Source organism: Loxodonta africana, chromosome 1, assembly GCF_030014295.1.
Source record: "Loxodonta africana isolate mLoxAfr1 chromosome 1, mLoxAfr1.hap2, whole genome shotgun sequence".
NCBI lineage: Eukaryota > Metazoa > Chordata > Mammalia > Proboscidea > Elephantidae > Loxodonta > Loxodonta africana.
Window position 1 is genome coordinate 75,854,319 of NC_087342.1, and position 20,681 is coordinate 75,874,999.

The following is a 20,681-nucleotide window of genomic DNA, read 5'->3' on the forward strand; positions in this document are numbered from 1 at the left end:
AACTAATTGGTCTCCTTTTGCTGCTAAACTACTTACATCTAGGCAATTCCTTCTCCCTTAAAGAACGTAAGATTAAATAATAGTCTTGTTTCTGGGTGTGTCATTTCATTCTTCACCTCATCAATTGTAAATGGAAATGATAAAATTAGATCGCATCCAGGGTCCCTTCTAGCTTTATGTTTTGGATCCTGCTCCTCTATACTCACCTCATGTTTTTGTAAAACTGGATCATTCTACCCTACTTGAACACAGCTGTCATATCCAGACCCACGGCTTTGCACAGGCCTCCACTCTTCAAGTTCATTACTTTTTTTTAGGGTTGCAGTTTGTTATGTTTTCCATTAAACCTTCGCTAAACCAAACCACTCCAGTTGTCCTTCATACCATAGGTTTTCCGCCTCTGAACTCCCGGAGCAAACTGTATTGCTTTTGTTGTTACCACACTATCTTATATTAATATCTGTAGAAATGTCTTTTTTTTTCTTTAATCTACTAGATTAGGGTAGAATCCTGATGTTATTCATCTTTATGTCTCCAGATGGAATTGGAGAAGTCTCCTGTACTTAATTTTTATTTAAGCACCTAGACTGCAAAGAAGCATCTGTTTCTCCAGGAATGGCCTGGGGATCACCTGCATCAGAATTAGCTGGGATGCCCACTGAAAACGCAGCGTTCCTGGGACCCTCTCAGGTAAGTGAGTCAATCGCTGAATATGAAGCCTGGGGATCTGTATTTTAATAAGTTCTCTAGGTGGTTTATTTGTGTAGGCCCTTTAAAACTATTCATACACTACACCAATGCAAGATCTTAGTTATAGGGGAAACGGAGAGGGGAGTAATGTGGAAAATCTGAATGTTCTGCTCAATTTTTCTGTAAACGTAAAACTGCTCTAAAAAATAAAGCCTATTAATTTTTTAAAAAGCCTTTTTACAAACCACTGTTACGGGTGATATTTGGCAGAGCGTTATTAAGGTGTTCAGAAGCTCTCGCAGACTCGCTTTCTCAGGCCTCCAGAACCAACTTCTCAGCTTCTCACACACTAAACCAAAAAAACCAAACCCGTTGCCGTCGATTCCAACTCATAGCGACCCTAAAGGACAGAGTAGAATTGTCTCATAGAGTTTCCAAGAAGTGCCTGGTGGGTTCGAACTGTTGACTTTTTAACAGCCATACTATACTTAATCAATTTGCAAAGACCTCCAGGAAAGCGAGTCAGAGCACTGCTAGCAGGACAAGGGCTCTTCGGCGCAGGCGCAGGCGCAGGCGCAGGGTCTCGGCTGCGGGTCTGTTGCGGACCTTCGGTATCAACTCTGCTGTACAACCCTTTACGCCAGTACTATCCGGTCCCAGCCGTTGCTCGGGCAATAACTGGCCCCGCATACGGAGCCGGGGTGATCAGGGACCTGAATGTCTGTGACCCTGAGATTGTTGGTGGGCTTTAGACCGAGCAGCGGGTCGACGCGTGGGTTTCCGTTTAATCCTTCCGGCTTCCACAAACGCTGCGCGCTCCGGTTCCGCTCCGGGCGCGGGTCCCGCCCGAGATGTGTTCGGAGTTTCGTGCGCACGGCCAGAGGCCGCGCGCGGGGGCCCCGGCGCCCGGGCGGGTGGACCTAGAGGATCTGAGGAGTGGTCGTGCAGAAGCACCCTTTCCTTCGAAGGAGACGGGTGAGGGGGCCACGGGAGGTGTGGGTTGTAGGTCCCCCCGGGAGGCGCCTCCCCCAGCAGGGACGCTGCTCAGCGCCTCCCGGCAGCGCCTAGCCCCAGTCGCGCGGGCGGGCTCAGCCTAGTCTCTCCGCTGCTGTGACAGCCCGTGGTGTTTCCCGGGTGTGCCCCTGGTGGATGGAAAAGAGCGGGACTGCGTTCCGCCGACCTCTAGCTGGTCGAGGAAGGGCTTCTGAACCCCGGGTTAGGATGAGTGTTTCCAGGTGCTTACAGTGTGCTGGGCACTGCCCCAAGAGTTTTTACCTTCATTTAACTCACTTAATCCTCGCAACAACCCTATGAGATAATGTAGGGTAATTATCCTCAAGTTACAGATAAGGAATTGAGGCACACAGAGATGAAGTACCTTCCTTGAGGTTACCCAGCCTTTACTTTATGTGGTAGTCTGTATTTTATGGTTCTGATGATGGAGGATGGCATTTAAATATTGTAGGTGTTATTTGTTGGTGGATGCATTAGCAAATTCTGTAGATCTCTGTGGGTGCATTTTATTGTTATTTTGAACCAATTTTCGTGAGCGTTGTTGCCTGAAGATAACCTTTTGGTAGAGCTGGAACTCTGTTGTAGGGTTTGAACTGAGGCTACCAAGGCCTCCTTCTGATTCTTTTTTAAGTTGGCAAAGGCTCAGAAAGGAGTCATCCCAGTGCCACAAAGCAAAGCACGGGGAGAAGGGCTATTTCAGAGCCTTCAGAACATATTTCCTTCCAAATGAGGTCATTTCTTCAGACTGAAGAGGGCAGGAAATAAGGGAGAATTCTTCCTGGATCAAGAATTGATTATAGGAGGAAGTGGCACTATCAAAAGAATTTCAGATGGTTAGGGTAACAGGAGGTGGCCAGGGCTGGAAAGTTAGAGTCATATAAAGGAGCAGATAGTGTCTGCTGTTGTTGCAGCACTTTGTGATCACTTTACTTAGACGGTAATGCTTTGGTGAGGATATAGTATCTGTAAAGTATTAAGGAAGTGGTGACCCAAATAACTAAAAGATGAAGAAAGGAAAGAAAACTTTCCACATCATGGTGAATAAACCCTTTGGCTGGAATCTGGATAAGGGAATGACCCTGACCTTGTGGAGATAGTGGCCTCCTGGCCTCTTCAATATGTATCTGGGGGCTCTCCCTGAGACTTCTGTCACATACATCAGCCCTTCCTTCCCCATTTCATATGCATCCTCCAAAGCAAGGAAAAGGAAAGCATCTGCCCATGCTTTAGTCCAGCAGCTACTAATGACAACTTCACAAATTCTCTGAGGGCATCCTTCCTTAAATGTTGTTAGTTGCCATCAAGTTGGCTCCAACTTATGGTGACCCCATGTACAATAGTACTAAACGTTGCCCTGTCCTGAGCCATCTTCGTATTCATTGGTATGCTTAAATCCATTTTTGTGGCCACTGTGTATTTTGAGTGCCTTCCAGCCTAGGGGGCTTATCTTCCAGCACTAAATCAGACAATATTCTGTTTTGATCAATAGGGTTTTCATTGGCTAATTTTTGGAAGTATTTTGCCAGACCTTTCTTCCTAATCTGTCCTAGTCTAGAAGCTCCACTGAAACCTGTCCACCATGGATGACCCTGCTGGTATTTGAAATACCAGTGGCATAGCTTCCAGCATCATAGCCACATGCAAGCCATCACAGTATGACAAACAGGGGGTCACCCTTAAATGTACACCATCACAATTTTCAAATTAATTGCTTTGAGGTGACCTCAGCAATAATATATTCCTTATATTTTCAAAAAATGATACTCATTTTTTTGAAATGCTGTGCCATCTTTTAACTTGTAGTGTTCACAAAATTTTGTGAGAAAAGACAAGTACTAGTAAGGCTATTTTACAAAAAAACAAATCCATTGCCATCAAGTCAGTTCCAACTCATGTTGACCCCATGTGTTACAGAGTAGAACTGTTCCATAGGGTTTTCTTGGCTCTAATACTGTTACAAAGTGGGGCCAAGTTTTGTGAAAGGCGAGTGACTTTCCCCAGGATGCACAGCCCTATGGTGGTAGAGCAGTGTCACCACCTGCCTTCTAGCAGTGTCAGCTGCCTTGTGTTTTGACCTTCAGGAGGAAGTAAAGGGACTACTACTGTCATACACTGAACTCTTACCACATGTGAGGAAATTGACAAATAGGCTTAATTATATGCCTCAGATCGCCTAAGGAGTTTGGAGGGATTTGGCCCCAAACCATCCCCTTTCCCTTTCATAATCAAAGAACTAGGAACTTAAACCCAGACATGAATGTCCATTGTCCTTTTCTTTGTGTATGGGAGTGGATGGGACTTTTAGGCATTCATCTTACCTCTTAATCCTTCAGGTTTTATTCAGCTAGCCAAAAATGGAATTACTAGACTGGTGACTCTGAATGTCTTAGGATAAGACAGTCTTTCCTCTTTCACTAGCTCTGCCTTTGACCAAGAGGAGGCTGAAGAGGGAAAGGTCACTGTCTACTTCACTATAAGATATACATCCCACACAAGTTTAGGGTTCTTCCCTCTTTTCTGAAAGTTTGTGTCATCTTGCCAAGCTGAGACACATTTATTTCTTTCCCTAAAACTTCCCTTCTTCAGTGAGTCTGCCAAATTTTTTCCAGTGTGGGCTATTCCTATTTGCCTGCAGACTGCTATTAGTATCTTCCTCCACCCTCACTCGCTCTGTTTCATCATTAGGTGATTGAAGAAAACAGCCTTATTGACCTATTTCTTGGTTTCATTTGAAACATGGAGGTTTATCACATGTCTCTGGGGATCTGAAAAACAGTAGGTTCATTCTAGTCTTATCCCTATTCTATTCCTTATTCCCTAGTCTTATCCTTATTCTAGTCTAGCCAGATGGGCATGTGCCTCAGAGTTTAGGATCTTAAATTAAACTGACAGGAATCAGATAGCTATGGACTAAACAATCAAGTCCAGTCTCCTCATTTTACAAATGAGGTGGCATGAAACCCAGATTGGTTGTTTTTCCCTGGTTTCTGTATATCTACCAACAGAGCTATGACCAAGATCCAGATTTTCAGATCAATGCTTATATCATGGGGCCTCATCTGATGGTTCATTGAATTGTGCTAGCAAGCCGCTTGCACTGAGGTGACACTTAAGTGGGGCTTGGAGAATTTAATTCTTAGACTATATAGACAGGGGTGCTTACTGCAGCCTTCCAGGGGCTACCTGCAGGAATCAGTTGAGTTTAGTTTCTTGGCCACTTAGGGGCAACAGGAATGGACAGTGTGATGTAGGTGTTCTTTCTTTTCCTGTTGAGAGGCAATCAATTCTGTGTAGTGTAGTGAGTTTCAGTTCAAGATTTATCACTTGGCCTTGGACCAAATTACTTAACCTCTTTGTGTCTCAAGTTCTTTATTTGTATTACAGGAATAATACTAGTACCCTGTCATCAAGTTCTTGTTGTTAGGCGCTGTCGAGTCGGTTCCAACACATAGCGACCCTATGCACAACAGAACGAAACACTGCCCGGTCCTGGACCATCTTTAAAATCGTTGTTATACTTGAGCCCATCGTTGCAGCCACTGTGTCAGTCCACCTCATTAAGGGTCTTCCTCTTTTCCGCTGACCCTGTACTCTGCCAAGCATGATGTCCTTCTTCAAGGACTGATCCCTTCTGACAACACGTCCAAAGTATGTAAGACGCAGTCTCGCCATCCTTGCCTCTAAGGAGCATTCTGGTTGTACTTCTTCCAAGACACATTTATTTGTTCTTCTGGCAGTCCATGGTATATTCAATATTCTTCACCAACACCACAATTCAAAGGCACCAATTCTTCTTCGGTCTTCCTTATTCATTGTTTAGCTTTCACATGCATATGATGCGATTGAAAATACCATGGCTTGGGTCAGGCGCACCTTAGTCTTCAAGGTGATATCTTTGCTCTTCAACACTTTGAAGAGGTCCTTTGCAGTAGATTTGCCCAATGCAATGCGTCTTTTGATTTCTTGACTGCTGCTTCCGTGGCTGTTGATTGTGGATCCGAGTAAAATGAAATCCTTGACAACTTCAATCTTTTTTCCGTTTATCATGATGTTGCTCATTGGTCCAGTTGTGAGGATTTTTGTTTTCTTTATGTAGAGGTGCGATCCATACTGAAGGCTGTGGTTTTTCATCTTCATTAGTAAGTGCTTCAAGTCCTCTTCACTTTCAGCAAGCAAGGTTGTGTCATCTGTGTAACACAGGTTGTTAATGAGTCTTCCTCCAGTCCTGAAGCTCCGTTCTTCTTCATATAGTCGAGCTTCTTGGATTATTTGTTCAGCAAACAGATTAAATAGGTATGGTGAAAGAATACAACCCTGACGCACACCTTTCCTGACTTTAAAACAATCAGTATCCCCTTGTTCTGTCTGAACAACTGTCTCTTGATCTATGTAAAGGTTCCTCATGAGCACAATTAAGTGTTCTGGAATTCCCATTCCTTGCAATGTTATCCATAGTTTGTTATGATCCACACAGTCAAATGCCTTTGCATAGTCAATAAAACACAGGTAAACATCCTTCTGGTATTCTCTGCTTTCAGCCAGGATCCATCTGACATCAGCAATGATATCCCTGGTTCCACGTCGTCTTCTGAAACTGGCCTGAATTTCTGGCAGTTCCCTGTCGATATACTGCTGCAGCCGTTTTTGAATGATCTTCAGCAAAATTTTTTTCCCATGTGATATTAATTATATTGTTCTATAATTTTCACATTTGGTTGGATCACCTTTCTTGGAAATAGGCATAAATATGGATCTCTTCCAGTCAGTTGCCCAGGAAGCTTTCTTGGCATAGACAGGTGAGCACCTCCAGCACTGCATGCGTTTCTTGAAGCATCTCAGTTGATATTCCATCAATTCCTGGAGCCTTGTTTTTCACCAGTGCCTTCAGAGCAGCTTGGACTTCTTCCTTCAGTACCATTGGTTCCTGATCATATGCCACCTCTTGAAATGGTTGAATATCGACTAATTCTTCTTGGTATAATGACTCTGTGTATTCCTTCCATCTTCTTTTGATGCTTCCTGCATCATGTAATATTTTTCCCATAGAATCCTTCACTATTGCAACTTGAGGCTTGAATTTTTTTTTTTCCAGTTCTTTCAGCTTGAGAAACACCAAGCATGTTCTTCCCTTTTGGTTTTCCATCTCCAGCTCTTTGCACATGTCATTATAATACTTTACTTTGTCTTCTCGAGCTGCCCTTTGAAATGTTCTGTTCAGCTCTTTTACTTCACCAATTCTTTTTGCTTTAGCTGCTCGACGTTTGATAGCAAGTTTCAGAGTCTCCTCTGACATCCATCTTGGTCTTTTCTTTCTTTCCTATCTTTTCAGTGACCTCTTGCTTTCTTCATGGATGATGTCCTTGATGTCATTCCACAACTCGTCCAGTCTTTGGTCACCAGTGTTCAATGCGTCAAATCTATTCTTGAGATGGTCTCTAAATTCAGGTGGGCTATACTCAAGGTCATATTTTGGCTATCGTGGACTTGCTCAGATTTTCTTCAGTTTCAGCTTGAACTTGCATATGAGCAACTGATGGTCTGTTCCACAGTCAGCCCCTGGCCTTGTTCTGACTGATGATATTGAGCTTTTCCATCATCTCTTTCCACAGATGTAGTCAATTTGATTTCTGTGTGTTCCATCTGGCGAGGTCCATGTGTATAGTCGCCGTTTATGTTGGTGAAAGAAGGTATTTGCAGTGAAGAAGTCGTTGGTCTTCCAAAATTCTATCATTCAATCTCCAGCATTGTTTCTATCACCATGGCCATATTTTCCAACTACTGATCCTTCTTTGTTTCCAACTTTCGCATTAAAATCACCAGTAATTATCAGTGCATCTTGATTGCATGTTCATCAATTTCAGACTGCAGCAGCTGATAAAAATCTTCTATTTCTTCATCTTTGGCCCTATTGGTTGGTGCATATATTTGAATAATAGTCGTATTAACTGGTCTTCCTTGTAGGCGTACGGATATTATCCTATCACTGACAACGTTATACTTCAGGATGTATCTTGAAATGTTTTTGACGATGAATGCAACACCATCTTCAAGCTGTCATTCCCAGCATAGTAGACTATATGATTGTCCGATTCAAAATGGCCAATACCAGTCCATTTCAGTTCACTAATGCCTAGAGTATTGATGTTTATGCATTCCATTTCATTTTTGACGATTTCTAATTTTCCTAGATTCACACTTCGTACATTCCAGGTTCCGATTATTAATGGATGTTTGCAGCTGTTTCTTCTCATTTTGAGTCATGCCACATCAGCAAATGAAGGTCCCAAAAGCTTTACTCTATCCACGTCATTAAGGTCGACTCTGCTTTGAGGGGGCAGCTCTTCCCCAGTCATCTTTTGAGTGCCTTTTAACCTGGGGGGCTCATCTTCCAGCACTATATCAGACAATGTTCCACTGCTATTCATAAGGTTTTCACTGGCTATTACTCTACAGAAGTAGACTGCCGGGTCCTTCTTCCTAGTCTGTCTTAGTCTGGAAGCTCAGCTGAAACCTGTCCTCCATGGGTGACCCTGCTGGTATCTGAATACCAGTGGCATAGCTTCCAGCATCACAGCAACACACAAGCCCCCAGAGTACGACAAACCAAGGGGCACCAAGCTGTTGTGAGGAATTAATAAGTTAATATTTATAAATTCTTAGAACAGCAACCAATGTCACAAAACAGTTTGTGTATTGTTTAATGAGAAAATTTATTTGCTCTGTAAACTTTCACCTGAAGCACAATAGAAAATGAATAAATAAAATGCTTACAGGCAGGCCAAAGAAGGGCTTTTTCCAGATACTGCACCTCCAAGTTTCAGAGTTAGGGTTCAAAAAAAATTTTTTTTTTGAAGGTATAAACTTTCTCAGTGGAGTCTCTGTGTCTATCACATGTGTCTAGTATCTGGGAATCTTAATATCCATGGGAAGTTTTGGCCCCTTTGACAAGGAGGGAATCCACCGGGCCTATGGGAAGCTGAGTTTGTGTTTAGACTCTTCTGCTAGGAGAAGAATGTTGGTGGGGAGGCTGGTCCCAGCTAGCACATTGTCTAGGCAACCCAGAGTAAGTTTTTAAGGCTGTTTTTGGACAATTCAACTTGTCAAGTCACACAAACTTTTTAAGGCACAGCTTCCTGGGCTCCATCAGATTTACTAGGTCTGAGGTAAAGCCCAGATATCTGGAGTAACACGTTCTATAGGTGGTTTTTCATTTGGGGTGGGGGGTGGGGAATGTAACCTATCTTTTGGAATCCAATTTTAGCCCCTTTCAAATACCCATTTTCTTGAGTCCTTCCTGCCGCAGCTCCTGGGAAACTACGCCCTACCTTTTTTATATATCAAAGCATTGAGACTGAGCTCAGAATAGCTTTGTGTCTCCAGCAGCAACAGCCTTGTGTTAAATCATTTCCAATCAGTAGGAATCCAAGCACGTGAATTGGACATGATCACCCAGTTGGAGGGAGAACAATGGTGGATACTGAATCTTCATGGAGCTGAAGAGGACAGGGCCCAGAAATACCTGTCTAGGTGAGTTGTGACATAAAAAGACCACCAAATTGATATTTATGAGACTTGAGTTCTAGTCTCAGCTCTTATAATTAGCTGTGGCCTGGGCAAGTTACTCAACTGGTTTTCTGTCTGTCAAGTGTGGGAGTTGGCCTAGATGAGCTCTAAGTTCTGTAAAACCTCTGATGGTCTATGATTATAAATTTGTTTAGAAGAATAACTGAACTAGTAAAAAGAAGGATTAAGGGGTAGGTGGGGGTCACAGTGTTATAAATAGCATTTATGAAATTTTGTCCTCTCTCAGACATGCCAAGAAAATGGTTGCGTTCAAGCTTGATAGAGACATCTTCACTACTTGCTTTTTGAGGAGTCATCTTTTCTGCACTTCAGAGTCTTTACTTTTCTAATCCCTTTCCTTTCTCTCATTTCCTATGATGAATTGGGTACAATAACAGCTTGTTCTAACTTTTCATCCCCTACTCTTTGCTCATCAGATGGTATATCTGCTCATTTCCATTTTGGGGGTTAGGGGCTTAGCATATTACCCAGTCCTCCCATATTTCTTGATGTGTTTGTACTCACCCACTGCAAAAACTCTGTATTTTTATCTCTTCTGGCCTTGTTCATGTCTCTTCCACTGTCCCTTTTTATTTTCTCCCCAGATAAAAGTTTCTAGTGTGTATGAATTGCAAATTAGTTGTCCTTTTTATTCTAGTTTGCTTCCCTTGTTTTCCACAGTGGATACAGGTGATTTTTACACTTTAAATGTCTTTCAGAAGGGGAGATTTGAACTGAAACCAAAGCATTGACACCAATCAGGCTATTCCTAAAGAACTCAAGTTTTCACAGCCAGCAATAGAAAGTCTCAGAGGGAATATGAATGAAGAAGCCTGTAAAATTAAGGGCCAGTTATCAAGGCATACACAAAGTCCTGCACAGATGAAGTCCTCTTTTGAGAAAACAGAGATCAAAAAAGTATCAATGACCCTCAAGGAAATTTCCACTGGAGAGAGAGGCTCAGAGTCCAGTGAATTTATTCGGAGCTCAAACACAGATACACAACAAAAAATTCCAAAGGGAGATAGATCCCACATATCTAGGAAAAACTCCAAAGATAATTCAGACTCAATGAAACACCAGAAACTCTTCCCACAAAAGAAACCTTGTAAATGCGATCAATGTAGAAAAGCCTTTAACTACCAGTCAGACCTTATTGTACACAGTAGAATCCATGGTGGAGAAAAGCCTTTTGAGTGCAACGAATGTGGGAAAACTTTCAGCCGAAGTACACACCTTATTGAACATCAAAGAACTCACACTGGAGAGAAACCTTATGAATGTAGTGAATGTGGAAAAGCTTTTAGCCGAAGTACACACCTTAGTCTACATAAGAGAATCCATACTGGAGAGAAACCTTATGAATGTAGTGAATGTGGAAAAGCCTTTAGCCGGAGCACAAACCTTAATCAACATCAGCGAACTCATACTCAAGAAAAACCTTACAAATGTAGTGAATGTGGGAAAGCCTTCAGTGACCGTTCAACCATAATTCAGCATCAACGAATACACACTGGAGAGAATCCCTATGAATGCAGTGAATGTGGAAAAGCTTTCAGTTGGATCTCATCTCTTATAGAACATCAGAGGATGCACACTGGAGAGAACCCGTATGAGTGCAGTGACTGTGGGAAAGTGTTCAGTAGAAGCTCATCACTTACTGAACATCAGAGAATCCACACTGGAGAAAAGCCCCATGAGTGCAGGGAGTGTGGAAAGGGCTTCAGTCGAAGCTCATCCCTTATTATTCACCAGAGAATTCATACTGGAGAGAAACCTTACAAATGTAATGACTGTGGGAAAGCCTTCAGTCAGAGTTCAACTCTAATCAGACATCAGCAACTTCACACTAAAGAGTAATATAATACCTGAGCTTTTATTAATGTTAGCACAAGAGCACATATCCATAGCCTCCCACAGATGGAAAAAACTTGTTTGAATTTTCCTTTCCTACTAACTATAAAAAAAATTTTTTTTTTTCTTTTTTACTAAGTATAAGCCAGTTTCAAACTTTTTTTTTTTAACTGAGTGATCAATACATCAAGGGGATGACTTTAAAAACCTAACATATTGAATGTCACATTCTGGAGGGCTCCACCCTTAGAGTATAGAACTGCCTCACAGGTATCTTGCAGTTCCTTACCTTGTCTTGGGTCTTAGGTCCCCAAAAGGAGCCTTGGTGGCACAGTGGTTCAGTGCTAACTGAAAGGTCAGTGGTCCAAATCTATCAGCCCTCCCACAGGAGAAAGATGTGGCAGTCTACTTCTATAAAAATTACAGCCTTGGAAACTCTATGGGGCAGTTCTACTCTGTCCTGTAGAATAGCTGAGTCAGAATCAACTCAACAAAAACTGGTCTAGTTTGGTTCCCCAAACAACCAGTGAACCCTCTGTATCCCAACCACATCAGCTCCTTCCCTTAAATCTTGTATGTGTATGTGTGTGTGTTTTCATACTTGCTGACCCCAGTAGCAGAAGAAAAGGAGTAGCCTTCAGCGCAGGATCACCAATTCGGGGATAATAGTGTTGAGACAAGTTCAGTTTCCAAACTTATAAGGACAAATTTTTCTCTTCTTCCTCTGTACCTCACTTTTTTTTTTTTTTGCTATATCATATATTCATTAAAGTATAACTCACACTAATCCTAGTGTTATTTTATCACATCATTATCAAGTATGTCCTAAAAATCTTAGCAATGTTTATTTCCTCCATTATCTTGAAAAAAAAAATGCTTCCAATTGCTACTTTATTTTTTTAAATCTCTCTTTTGTTATAGGGTCACTATGAGTCAGAATCGATGGTGACAGGCTTTTTGGTTTTGTTTACAGAATTCATGAAACATACACCCTCTGGCTTTGACCCTCACTAATCTTGTAAAGCTGATTTCTGAAAGACAAACTCAGTGACTATTTCTCAATCCTCTTCCAGCTTGAATAAAATCGGCACTTTCGTTAAAAAGAAATAAGGAAAAAAAATTGTGCTGGTGGTTGCACAATCTTGTGAATATACTAAAAACTACTTCACTGTACATATGAAATGGGTAAAACTGTACAGTATGTGGATTACATTTCAATGAAGTTGTTATTAAAAAGTAAAAAAAAAAAATGGCACTTTTGGCCACTTTTTTTTTTTTTTCTTGGCTATTCTTACATGCCTTAAAACTTGATCTTTTCCTGGTATCCACCATTTTTTCTACCTCCCAGCACATCTATAGTTACAAATGATCAGCTCTGTGACTTTGGGCAAGGATTAGACCAGAATAATCTCATTTTACCAGGTTATAATACTTGAGGTTATTCAACTAGATTATAACCTTCTTGAAGGCAGAAATCTTGTTTTAGATACAATAAATTTTGAGAACCACCACTGTATTAGTGGAGCACTCATGATGCAGTGGTCAAGAGTTTGGCTGCTAAACATAAGGTCAGCAGTTCAAATCCACCAGCCTGTCCTTAGAAACCCTATGAGGCAGTTCTGCTCTGTCCTATAGGGTCGCTATGAGTTGCCGCTGACTCAACAGGCAATGGGATAAAATATCACAGAGTGCTGAGTAGACACTAAATGCCCTGTAATTAGTGTTTACTGATTCCTCTTTATCTCCTGTAATTAATTTGCTTGACTTTATTTGAAATGGCTCCATAACTGATTCCATTCTCTCTATTCTACTGCTGCTGTCAAGTCCTCAGGACTTTGGGCCTAGATTACTACAGTAAATGCATTTGTTGTTGTCCTTATATCCCTGCCTTTATCTAACCGCTTGTCTAAGCTACCACTTTATTCAGAAATAGTCCACAGCTGCCCAGTGTCCTCAGGAAAAGCTTCAAACTCCTTTATCTTCAAGGCCGTCCACAGTTGGATCTATTTACCTTTATTTTCCATTACTCTTCAAAACAAAAACATTGCACATGTGGTCAGGCCTATCCTTTGTCCCTCTTCTTACACTTGGCTTTCTTTCAAACTATTCCATGGCACCCTTTTACATGTCCTACTTTCTCCTTTGTACCTCCAGAAATCCTATTCAGCCTTTCTAAAAGGCCCTGCTCAAGTCCTGACTCCTTTGTGATACTTTCAGTCTCACACCTTCTTAGAGATCCTTTGCAGTGATGCTCTGCACTATTCTACTTCATTCAACATTTTCTTATTCTGTTCTCAGGTTCTTTCGGGTGTGCTATTCCATAGCTGGTTTGAAGTTAGAAACTGTCTTAAATATAAGTGCCAGTAATAAATACATAATACCATGCAGACTTGGACTCTTATTTTAATCTAAACCAGGAAGGTTTGATTTAACAGTGCTATTTCTTCTGTCTTTTGAATGGCAAGAAAATCTCATAAATATTTTGGGCTCTTTTGTCCTACCTTGAATTATGTACATTACTTACGAGGATGAAAAAAAAAAAAAGATTCTCAACAAGATGGACTGACACACTGGCTGCCAACAGTGTGCTCAAATATAGCAACAATTGTGAGGATCACACAGGACCAGGCAGAATTTCCTTCTGTTGTACATAGGGATGCTATGAATCAGAACCAACTCAATGGTACCTAACAACACTTACTCTTGGGACGGATTCTTCTTTAGAGTTCAAGGGATGCTGACCCCTTGGCTTTTTCTTCATGGGGTTGTAAGGATTAAGTGAGTTTATTCATGTGAAGTGATGAAAACAGTGCCTGGCATATAGTAAGTGCTCAATAAATGCTAAGTTGTTATGATTCCACTGTTTCACATCTACCAGTAGCCTTTTACCTCTTTGTCTGCAGGTCTTTGACTCCATTACCAGTAATTACTGGAAACTAGGACCACAATGAAATAAATTAAAAGGTACCTCCCCTAACTGTCATAGTAAGTAATAGCTGTCTTTTTTTTTTTTTATAACTAAACGGTATTGAAATTTATAGAAGACAGCTTATAAGTACAATAAGATAGAAAACCAAAAACACATACAAATCAGCATTAGAGAAGGCAGAAAATGCCAAGAAGCTCAAGATCAGGATAAGCTATGGTATCTGACGCATTTATTCAGTTTGAGATACAAGCTGAGCATTCTGGCAACCAAAGTCAGGAGATAATTTATGTTGTTAAAAAAAAGGGGGGGGGTCCATTCCTCAAGGAAAGCATAACTTTTTCTAATATTTAGATTTAAGATAAATTTCTCCACTGGCCTTTATATTCATACAGTAATTACACAATGCCCTCAGTAGTACACAAATTATATATCCTCCACAACACCAAGGAAACCGTAGGTTCTCCAGTGAATAAATATTTAGTTCATAGTAGAAGGCCCAAAGAGGCCCAGAGGTTAGAAGGAGCAGCAGTTGTAGAGTATATTAGATAATCAAGTGTTACCAGGTGGCAGAAGATAAGTTCTTTGCATATATTTGAGTCACCACAGGTTAGAATGTGGAAACTGCAGTTTTTGTTAGCTGCCATCGAGTTGATTTTCAACTCATAGCGACACCATATAATAGAGTAGAACCGCCCCATAGGGTTTTCTAGGCTGTCATCTTTACCAAAGCAGATCGCCAGCTCTTTCTCCTGCACAGCCACTGATTGGGTTTGAACCACCAAACTTTTGGCTAGTGGCTGACAGCTTAACTGTTGGACCACCAGGGCTCTTAATTGAAGTTTAAAACCAAAAAACCAAACCCATTGCCATCTGATTCCAACTCACAGCCGCCCTATAGGACAGAGTAGAACTGCCTCATAGGGTTTCCAAGGAGCGGCTGGTGGATTTGAACCTTTTGGTTAGCAGCCAAGCTCTTAACCACTGCCCCACCAAGGGCCAGGATTTGTCCCCAGTTCTTCTGATTTAAGTACTGGACCTCTTTAGCTGAACCCTGGCAGCTGGGCAAGAGCTGGAAAAGAAAAGGAACTGTGTCAGTAAAGGCATTAAAAAAAAAAAAAAGGCATAAAGATGAGAAAATGCCCTCGGTGTGTTGCAGTAGATGAAGAGACTAAATTGCCTAAGGCAGGGTGTTAACGATGTTAAATGTGTGAAAGTTGATTTGGAATTGGATAACTACGAGGGAATGACAGGAGGTTTTTAATCACAGTAGTTAAGTTTGGCAAAAATCTGGTACAGGAGACAAGATGGTTTAGAAGTGAGAGATAGTAGGCAGAAACTAGGTGGGAAGCAGAGTTTTAGAATATACTGGGGAGTGGAGAGCAGCCACAGATGAGGAAACAATGAAGGAAAGAGCTAGTGAAATTGGTGACTAAATACGGATAATGAAGGAGAGGGACCAGTGGCTACATTCCTTATTTGGTATTGTTACTTAATTTTCATGTAAATTACTAGTGCAGCCAGGGAGGGATTTCTGATATACACGCACCAGTTAGTCAAAAACACAAAAGTCCAGGTTGAATGGCTGGTTACCTGCACCTTTAACAAGTCAACAAGGAGAACCAAAAATTTATGATAATTTCTGGTAATGGAGTCCCGTGAGAAGGTAAGAGAGATGCGGAGTGGGCTGTCCTATTTTAAGGAGAAACAGATGCAGCCAAAATCACTGTGATTAAGCTCACGCTTAAGAGGGACCAGTCCCTGGACAAGGACATCATCCGTGGTAGAGGGTCAGCAAAAAAGAGGAAGAACCTGAAGGAGATGGATTGACACAGACAGTGGCTGCAACAATGGGCTCAAACATAGCAACGATTGTGAGAATAGCGCCAGACCGGGCAGTGTTTCCTTCTGTTGTATATAGGGTCGCTATGAGTCGGGGATCCATTCCGCGGCCCCTAACAACAAGCAGCTCACATTGAAGCAGGGCCTCTTCAAAATAATCCCCTACATTAGAGGCCCCCCATCTAGGCGCTTTTCCGCGAGCCCTCGGGAGTAGCCAGATAAAGACACTGGTTGAGGCCCACCGCCTCCGTTCCTCTTTGCTGCCTGATACCCACCTGCCCCACCCATCTTTCGGGATTCGCAATGGAGTAAGGAGACGCGTGGAGGTGCTCCTGTCCTTTCCCGGCCGCCGTAGGCAGACGGAGACTGTCGTGTGCAGCCGCGAGTCACAATGGCCGCGAGGGTTACTGCTAGAAGCCACTGGGACGTGGGCGGACGGCCTTCCCAAACTCCGTTTTCCCGCTTCCTGGGAGTTGGGGGGAGTGCTCCGAAGCAAAATTCGCTAAAGAGCTCGGAGGGGACCGGTGCTGCGTCGCCTGCGGAGCGTGGTCCAACTAGGTTCCCCACGCGGCGGCCGGCCCACTGGCCCGCCGGTCTACGGCACCGCCGGAGTACAAGCGTCACCCAGAGTCGGCGAGGTCACCCCCTGGGTGCACGCGGCTGAGGGCCGAGCCGGGCCGGTGAGTGCCTCGCCTACCACTGGACTCGCTTTGTTTTCTAAACCAATAGCTTACTATTTTTTTTTAAGAGAGTACAGAACTAGGGGTCGGCACATGTGGCTTCTAGTTCTGGCTTTACCTTCTGTGAGAAAGGGTGTGAACACGGCTTAATTCGTGAATGCAGCTGGGGCAACCGTAAAGCGAGACCCGGAATACTACGCCACCTTGTTGTGAGAAGGAGGAAATGTTTAGTTACTACAGAGTTGTGGGAATAGCAGGTGAGTTGTGCGGTTTTATTTTACAAGAGAACTATTCCTTCAGATTTACTAACTTCTGAATGAAAAGTGGCTGAGGGTGGTATGGTATTTAGAAGATTAAAAAAGTAATAAACAACGTAAAGGTGACGTTTTAACAAAGATTGAGAAAGTGGTTATTTAACAAAATGTTTGGAAACATATGGTAGCTTTGTTGCCAAAAGCCATTAAACTGTGTCACCTACAAAAACTCTATGCAATTTAAAAACATTAAAACAAAAATTAACTTCTAAATAAAGAATTTTTGCGGAGCCTGCACCTATCTGTAAAAACTATTAAAATTCAACACCTTCTGATTGGTTTGCAAGAGCAACTTAATTCACACCAGGAAAGAGAAATTTCCTGGCAGAATCTCCACACAAATCTCTGCTTACAAATGGAATTGGAAAATTAGCATACTGATGTGGTAAGTATAGGTAACAATGCACTTTTTTAAATTGAAACCACGTTTCAAAATAAATTGAATTTGGAATCAGACCTCCAAATTGCAGTTTCAAAAAGCATTGCCCAGCCCACCCAGTGCTGTCGAGTCGATTCCGACTCATAGCGATCAAAAAGCATTAAAACAGTATTAAAAATAATAAATAGGTATAGTCAAGTTTTATTTTACCACTAACACTTTTCATATCTATTTTAAATATGGTTTATTTTGTCTTTATATTACACTTTAAAATTTTCTATTTTGTATATTTTTATAACATACAGAATACTATATACATAAAATGTACTAAAATATCCATAATACACTAGTACATTTATTAATTCATTTTTGTTGTTAGGTGACATTTAGTTGGTTCCAACTCATAGCAACCTTATGTATGACAGAACGAACTGACTTGTTCAAAATTCTGTTACTCATGGAGGACCCAACTGAAAAAGTTTTGAAGACTACTGCATGTAACAACTATTTTTGCAACTTCTATATGTAGGGCACTATGGGAATACAAAGACAAAAGAAGTAAAGTATTTGGTTACAGAACTTACCAATTGCTTTTCCCTCTCATCTCAGGATAATAAATATACAAATAACTGCAATAAGAGGCATAATGGTAAGTGCCCCAGAAAAGGTAAAAATGAGGTGACAGTTTGGAGATGAGAATCTCTTGCCAACTGTGAGGATTGGGCAACAGCTTCAGTGACTAAAGTAACATATGTAGGACTATAATGGAGTCCCTAGGTGGTGCAAACAGGTAACACACTGGGATGCTAAACAAAAGGTTGGGGGTTCCAGTCCACCCAGAGGCACTTCAGAACGAAGGCCTGATGATCTACTCCCAAAAAAGCAGCCACTGAAAATTCTTTGGAGCAATTGTGAGGCGGAGCCAAGATGGCGGAATAGACATACGCTTCAGGTGAGCCCTCTTTACAACAAAGACCTGAACAAGTGAAACAAGTATATTTATGACAAGCTAGGAGCCCTGAACATCAAAGGCAAGCTTAGAAAATGAACTGAGGGGCAGGAGGAGGAAGAGACAGTTCAGAAGCGGAGAGGAGTTATTGGGCCTGAATTGCAGGGAGCCCGCAGGTACCATTCCCAGAGAGGCCGCGGCGGCAGGCTGGTACTAGTGTTCGGCTGCAGTTTCCTCAAGGAGAAGCAGCCAGCCACACAGCCTGCTCACACCTCCAGAACCAGAGAATAACGGTGCTCTCGGCAAAAGCTACATACTTGCGTATATTTTACCAGCCCGCCCCCAAGCCTGCTTCAGCGGCTGTTGATTCCCCTGGGCCTGAGATAGGCTTGGTTGAGCGCCTAGAGCCATTCTCCCAGCTTTGGAGAAGGAATAAATTTGCAGTTATTTGCCAGCTCCACTAACTGGGGGAGCTCAGGACAGAAGCGGCTCCTGTCCAGGCATAAATGGTCTATGGACTTTGAATACCTTTCCCCTCTACATGGACCTGTGGGCCTATTTCAGGAGAATAGGCCCTTGTTGGCAGATTCCAACTGTTTCAGCTGTGTGGTGGAGATGTGGGTGTTTGATGTTTGACATTGCTTTGCCTCACCTACCCACATCTGGGGTTAAGGACTGGTAGCTCCACTCAGGTCACCCAGCCACCCATGACAAGGGTCCAAGGATAATTGGTACCTCCCAGCTCTTGCAACCAACAACGTTGGGTGCCCATGGTCTGTCTGCAGAACCCACCCACCTGTACATTCTAGGGAACAGGGACACGCTTTCCTCAGAGACACGTTGGGGATGATTCTCAGCCCCCTGCCCTGTTTAGAGTGTGACCCCCTGCTGCAACCAGATACCGGTACCTATACCAATCACCCCTGCTGCTCTAAGACAGCAGGACAGAGCCTGTACCACACACTTGATGATCAGCCACCTGGACACCTGAGCTGAATTCATACAAGAAAAGTGAATAGACTCCTAGACTGATATACCTGATAACAGCTCTAGCCATCTGGGGACAGGATGTCAGGGCTCCAAAGGCAAAAATAATCAAGCTAGCTCACTCATGGAACCGATTTGGGCATATCAAAACAAAACAAAGCAAGAAGCTATGACACAGTAAGCAAACATGAAAATCCTTTGGAGCACTGTTCTACTCTGGCACACATGGGGTTGCCATGAGTCAGAGTTAACTGCAACAGGTTTAGAACCATAATAGGCAGAGTTTCCAGGGACTGCCACTCATTTTCAACCAGTTCATTCTTTGGACCAATTTATTTTCAACCAGTTTGATTTTGACCAAGTCTCTTTGAGCTAATGTTTTAAGAGAGGACTCGTGGATGAATATGAGGTTAAGAAGTCAGAGGCAGTAGGACTGAGCAACTGTTTCTATATGTGGGACAAAGGAGAGGGTGATTTTAAACATGAGTAACAAGGAAAAATGATAGTCATTCCATTAATAGAAACTGAGAAGTCAGGGGAGTTGTTAGTTACCATTTGGGGTGAGTTCAGTTATTGTCAGCCTAAATTGAAAGTATAGCAAACATCCTGGAGGACATATCCAAAAGGAAATTAGAAATGTGGCTTTAGAGCTTAAAGGAGTGGATAGTTGGAGAGGCTAAGATTCCAGCATCATTTTATTAAAGGTACTAGTTAAAGCAGCAAGGGTGGCTGAGATGTGATTGACAAGCAAGAAAAGACAGAACAGAGTTAAGGACTTTGTTTCCATTTAGGAGAGGACTGAGGAATCTAAGTAACAAGGGCTGGTGAACAGAACCAAATGTTTCAGAGAAGTCATAGGGAATAAAGATGGATAAAAGACCATTGATAGTTATGAAATCTGGGTGTCTGCAATGTTGTCAACATGTACTTGGAAGTTACTGAAGAATAACCCTTTGCCCTGATTCCTAGTTGATGGCTCTTTATGAGGTTTTGAGAGATGGAAGCAGCAGCTGGTGGTAAATTTAACTTTTACATCCCATTAAAGCCATTTCTAGAGAAGCCCTAGTGGCACAGTGGTTAAGTGCTTGGCTGCTAACCATAAGGTCGGTGGTTTGAACCTACCAGCTTCTCTGTGGGAGAAAGATGTGGCAGCCTCCTTCTGTAAAGATTACAGCCTTGGAAGCCCCATGGGGAACTTCTACTCTGTCCTGTAGGGTCACTATGAGTTGGAATTGACTCAACGACAATGGGTTTGGTTTGATTTTGGATAAAGCCATTTCTGTCTTTCCGTACCACCTTTTTTCTTTTCTCTCCCAACACATGATATCTTTAAAAATTGAAGGAAATGAAAAAAAAGAAAGGAAGACAGTGGAAAGGAGAGACAATTGTAGAATGATAAAATTGAAGTAAAGGAGTTGAGGGAAACTCAGGATTACCAAGTTGATATATATACCCACTGCCACTGAGTCTAGAGAGGAAGATA

General features: G+C 42.3%; 1 protein-coding gene across 3 annotated transcripts; it reads left to right on the forward strand.

Moving 5' to 3' along the window:
• The first annotated feature begins 1,266 nt into the window (after nucleotides 1-1,266).
• ZNF391 (zinc finger protein 391) lies at nucleotides 1,267-17,405 on the forward strand. Of its 3 annotated transcripts, none has more exons than XM_010600684.3 (3): nucleotides 1,267-1,665; nucleotides 9,120-9,231; nucleotides 9,987-17,405. In XM_010600684.3, the coding sequence occupies exon 3, from the start codon at nucleotides 10,087-10,089 to the stop codon at nucleotides 11,125-11,127; it is 1,041 nt and encodes a 346-aa protein (XP_010598986.1). In that variant the 5' UTR covers nucleotides 1,267-1,665; nucleotides 9,120-9,231; nucleotides 9,987-10,086; the 3' UTR covers nucleotides 11,128-17,405. The 3 variants fall into 3 exon arrangements, with proteins under 3 accessions (XP_010598986.1, XP_010598985.1, XP_064138208.1); XM_010600683.3 differs by having other exon boundaries at nucleotides 9,123-9,231; XM_064282138.1 differs by lacking the exon at nucleotides 1,267-1,665 and having other exon boundaries at nucleotides 1,672-9,231.
• Nucleotides 17,406-20,681: the final 3,276 nt, after the last annotated feature.

What these genes read in the sequence shown, in the direction of transcription:
- ZNF391 (XM_010600684.3), top strand. Translation starts at nt 10,087, where the DNA reads ATGAATGAAGAAGCCTGTAAAATTAAGGGCCAGTTATCAAGGCATACA.